Source organism: Bidens hawaiensis, unplaced genomic scaffold (assembly GCF_021521415.1).
Source record: "Bidens hawaiensis isolate Kalapana, Puna unplaced genomic scaffold, B.hawaiensis_p1.1 tig00024817_1, whole genome shotgun sequence".
Taxonomy (NCBI): domain Eukaryota; kingdom Viridiplantae; phylum Streptophyta; class Magnoliopsida; order Asterales; family Asteraceae; genus Bidens; species Bidens hawaiensis.
The window spans coordinates 262,918-268,401 of NW_027493928.1; the positions used below are offsets into that span (position 1 = coordinate 262,918).

The 5,484-nt window shown below is 33.4% G+C and overlaps 1 protein-coding gene across 1 annotated transcript; it reads right to left on the bottom strand.

Annotated features, from left to right (window-relative positions):
• Window positions 1–496: 496 nt before the first annotated feature.
• LOC143570026 (ferric reduction oxidase 7, chloroplastic-like) lies at window positions 497–5,143 on the bottom strand. Its single transcript, XM_077055790.1, has 5 exons — window positions 4,816–5,143; window positions 4,637–4,730; window positions 4,370–4,564; window positions 796–1,033; window positions 497–652 (listed from the first exon to the last, which is right to left on the bottom strand). The coding sequence occupies exons 1-5, from the start codon at window positions 4,931–4,933 to the stop codon at window positions 497–499; spliced, it is 801 nt and encodes a 266-aa protein (XP_076911905.1). The 5' UTR covers window positions 4,934–5,143.
• Between the last annotated feature and the right edge of the window lie 341 nt (window positions 5,144–5,484).

Genomic DNA, 5,484 nt, shown 5'->3' on the forward strand with positions numbered 1-5,484 from the left:
TTATTTGTACAGATTTAACAATGAATTTTGGTATATATATGTGTTAACTGTTTTTCACCGAAAGGATATTAAATAATAAATAAATAATTAATTAATGTATAATGATAATAATAATAATAACAAAATAACAAAGAAAAAATATAAAAAAAACATAATAAGACAAAATTGGTTGGATTTTCTAGGAACACCGGCCTATACGCCGCGTATAGACCTATACGCGGCGTATAAGCCGGTGTTTTAGCAATTGGGCGGTGTCTCTAGAAAATTCGCTTTTTCTACTTCTTTTTGATGATATGACGTGGCATTTTTATTAAATTAGCTATATATGTCTAACTTAACGAGGTGGTTCAGAGACAGATCGTCGGGTAGTGTGTTCTCCGCCGGGAAATCGAGTATACCTTCTTCACCAATCACCACACCACACCGAGCAACCTAGGCTAGAACTCTCCTAGCTACCCACTACCACAATTGACATCTCCGGCCAACCTCTCTCTCTCTAAGCTTCAACGACATATAGTTGATGAGTGTAGAAGAATAGCTCAAAGTTTAGCCTTCTAACTGGTGGAAGTGATGTCACCCACATCAACAGACCTGCCACTAGACTAATCACTCCAGGAAGATTAGAAATCCCAATATTTTTCCAAGCTGTAACCTGCAAAAAGTAATATTAATTGTCATTGCCCTTGTACATTAACTACTGTAACTAATATAACAATTATATATAATTAAATGGATGCTTTTCCTATTAAGACTAGTTATCAGATAATTTGTGTTTGGGAAAGTGAGAGAACTCACTTCTTGTACGAGACGGCCTTCGATGGCCCACGCAATGACATAAAACAAACCATGGAGAGTAAAAAGGACCATTGTGAGATGTCCCAACCATACATGATATCGAGTTGCATGTTCAAAAGGGATATCTATAAGTCTTAAAAGAACTGATCCCCGTGCAACTGGTAGAAACAGAAATGCCATGCAAACTAATCCAATGAACCCGAACCGCAATCCGGTTAGTTCTAGCAGTAAAAGGTTCCTGAATAGTTTTAACATCAAAACAGTACAAGCGTAAGTGACAACAAAGTTCCCAAGAAATACAAACGAGTGAACAATATTACAGTGTCAACAGAAAGTTGATCTTAATTTAGGTAAAATAAGAAAATAATGGACATGTTGACCTGACAAATTGACAAAAGAACCTCCAACATTTTAAAATTATCGATCGACAGGAGTAGTTGGATACGCATTGGCGCAACTGGATTTCAATCTCACGGAACATATCCGTGTGTGAGGTAGCCCAACCATTTTAAATAAACTAATATATAAAAGTTTTTAAATAACTGATTTAAAATATTAAACACTTGTTTGTAAAATAAATAAAACAAAAGGCAATGTATAAATATTATTTCCAAATTAAGTCTAGTCAATAGTAAAATTTTAATTTGTATAATAAAGTCATTAATACAAAAACCATTGTTTGTAAAAATAATTAATATGAATTATTAATTTATAAAAACGTTTTATTGGAAAAAGTCAAAAGTCCACCGAGTTGGTAATGGAGTGGCAAGTGAAAAACTTGGTGTTTCATATGATTCAGATTCAATTCCTACCCTCATCATTTAGTTTCAACGGCAACTAGTGATGATAGGAGACTAGGCGAGTAAGCAACGATCACTAATTCGATCATTGAACTGAACGACTTTAATCTCACCAGTGACCGTGTGCATTCAGGCGAGCATTCACTGGTTGTCGGCCATAGATGAGGGTTTTCCCCTGTTCGAGATCGAGTGCATCCCAATATGGTGAATTTTACCAATAGCCCATTTAGAAGATTCTTTCGTCGTTAAAAAAAATTGAATATCTACCATTTGTTAATTTGCTTGGTCTCTTCTAGTTATTCTCCAATGTCTTTTAACTTTACTAGGGCGGTGGGGGTGGGGCTCGGGTTCTCAGTGAACACCGCCACAATCCCCTTAAACTAGCCGGCATGTATTCTTGGGCGGGTTATACTACCTATTGCTTTTGTGACCGTTGGGTTTGACTGGCTTTCAACGGCTAATTTTGAAAAATTAATTTATTTTCCACTAGCCTATTCACTCAACAAATTTTATATCAACTATAATACGCTCATTCTTATACTATTTTCTCCATACACTTTTAAAAATGAACATAAACTTTCTTTCGTGTATATTCTAGTGGATGATTATGATGATCGATGCTACAATGATAGTAGCCTCTCGGTTCTTTATGATCTTTCCCAACAAGCTGAAGAAGAAGACAACCAGAACATCTAAAAAAGATACGTGTCACGTGATCGCGAAAAAGGTCACCAAGTTCTAATAAAAGGTTACTTCGTTGACGACCCAAAATACCCCAAAGACATTTTCAGAGATAGGTTTTGTAGATTGAAACAATTATTTATAAAAATTGTAGGCGACATAGAAGAAAATTTCGATTGGTTTAAAGAGGGCACAGAGGCGAGGATGCAAACAAGCTTTTCGGCCTTACAAAAATACGCTCTAGTCGTTAAACAACTCGCTTCCTGTAACCTGGCCTCCAGATGAATATGATGAATATTTATGTATGTTTGCAAGGATTTCGCGTGAATCCCTACGATTTTTCTATGATTTCATGGTTTGTTTATACGACAAGGAGTTCTTACGGAAACCGACCAGCCACGACATTGTCGTTTTGTATCAAGCACATGAAGCAAAACATCACCTTCCAAGGATGTGGGTAGCCTTGATTGTACACCTTTCATTTGGAGATTGTATCATACCGAGTTGCGAGACCAGTATATGAGATGTGATCACCATTATCCAACGGTCACGGTCGAAGTGGTTGCTTAAAATGATTTGTGGGTATGGCATGTCTTTTCCAATTTGGCAAGAACAAACAATGACATAATTGTTCTAAAAAAATCTCATCTTTTTCTCACCCATCGAAAAGGAAACGCACCTTGAACCCCGTTTCATGTAAATGGTCAAGAATACAAAAATGAGTACTAAATCTTACCATCGAGATCTACCCTACTTGGTTGACGTTTGTGAAAGCTTACCCGTATCCTGTAAAGAAAATAGGTTCTCGAAGCTTCGAGTATCGGAAATATGTGGAGTGTGCTTTCGGTTTTCTAAAGGCAAGATGAGATACAAGTAGGCTCCCTATGCGGACTTTAAATAGTGCGTTATATTGCATAATATGATCATAAAAGACAATGTATTGTGATATCACCGGCATACATAAGAGATCTTCCGATCGAGCCACATTATGACGATAACGTGATGAATGAGTTACAAGATATGACGACTCATTTACAACTTCTAACAAATTTTGTAGATCATATTGAGACTCTAGAACTAGAGTACCTCGATGATGGGTAGTGTTTATTTTATTTAAGTTTTTTAATTTAATTTTTTTAAGTTTGTAATTTGTAATCTTTATTTTTATTTATAACGAAAGTTTTTATAAATTTATGTTTCATTTTGTTTAGTTACTTTTAAATAAAAATTAAAATTTTTACGTTACTTAAGGTTTTGCCACCACCTCTTAAGGTGGTTGAACTAAGATAATAGTGCGTGATGATCAGGTCTAGGCTAACTTGAGCATTTTTAGGGTTGCACCCTAAGCACCTTTAAGATTGTAAGAGAACAACCTTCATACTAAATAAATACAATATAAAAAATAGAAATGGGAAAATTTTATAGTATAGTAAACAAGTTTCAAATTTGTTCTAATTGAGTCATTTGCACTTTTTTTTCAATTAGATTATTCAGCTTTAAGTTTTGTTCCAATCAAGCCACTCAACTATCAATGAGTGTTTTAATACAATCTTTTTTACCTTTATATTATATGTTTATAAATAACTAAAACGTCATTAAAATGAACATTTATTTTTTATTTTTATCGGTGTATATATCACTTATAATAATATAGTGGTCCCCTCATTTTAGAACATAAATTAAAAGTTGAGTGAACTAATTAGGATAAACTGAAAGTTGAGTGACCAAATTAAAAAAAAAAAGTATGAATAACTTAAACAAATTTGAAATTTGGTTAAATCTACTAAATTTCTAACCAAGACTATCACATATTTAGCTTTATGAATCATTGAAGCAACAAAGACAAGCATTGATATATACATCATGTCCACAAAAGAGTTGTGTGGATGCATAATTAACTTCCAATTTCTCAAGTCTATTAACGGCGCTTTCCTACTATCAACACCCAATATTGAACAATAATAACTTATTATTGACCAGTTTTCATAGTTATTTATATAGGCCAAAAAAAATTGACAAATATATTATAGCATGTGTCAAAAAGAACCAACCACTAAATTGTACAATAATAAAGAATATATTAAATAATATACCTTTTTCCTGTATCAGTGATCTCCATCAAGGGCAGTAGACTGACGTTCTTAATCGTATAAGCTATAACTGCCCAAACGATATAAACCGCAAACAACATAATCCCGATCAACTCGGCTGCAGTGACAACCCCAAATGGTCCGTCTATGATAATTGGGAAAGTCCATAACCGAAAACTTGCTGATTTTTTCGTTTTCCTACATGATAAAAGTTTAATCTTAATTAAATCACAAAGTTAAAGTACTGTATAATCTGAACAAATTTGTTACTCTTGGATCTCTTCATCCCCAGATATCCAGAGGTAAATTATAGCAAGAAATCCAATGATAATGACTGGACCACTGTATACGAGAAAGATGCTTCCTGCAAATATTATAATTATTTTATTTTTTTATGAGAAAGTAAAGTTATCGGAAATGGAAAATAAACTCCAAGAATCATGAAATACCTGTGATCCCAAATATAGTTCCAGAAGTAGCATGAACCACTTTTGTATACTGTTCGTTCACCGAGTTTGATGGAAGTAAGAAGAGGAAACTAGCCCAGGAGACAAAGATTGCCCACATTGCAAATCCATTTGGTGGATTTTAGTAAAAAAGTAAGCCAAGGTGTTTTGATCTTCTTTACTAGAAAGAAGAAGTGGTTCATGAGAGCTTTCTGTGCCCATTTCTTTGGAACAAAAGAGCAAACAGAAGCTATAACCTGTGGAAGAATTAAGGTTTATTATTTATTAGTGAGCAAATGTTATGGTGTAGAAAGTGGGTTATTTATGCTTACCTTTATGTGGGACGTGTGGTTCTCATCTCGTGGTATATTTATGTGAACACAAAAAAACTGCAAAAAATAAATAAATATAAAAAATTATAGAGAGAGAGAGAATGTATAGATTGAAAACCCGAGAAAACCCGAGAAAACCCTATGTAACATTGTTTTTTTTATATATGTAATATATGTTATTACCTTTAATACAAACCATCGAAAAAATAAAAAAAATTGTTTTGCTATTTTTTTACTAACTTAAATATATATATATATATATATATATATTTAAGTTAGTAAAAAAATAGCAAAACAATTTTTTTTATTTTTTCGATGGTTTGTATTAAAGGTAATAACA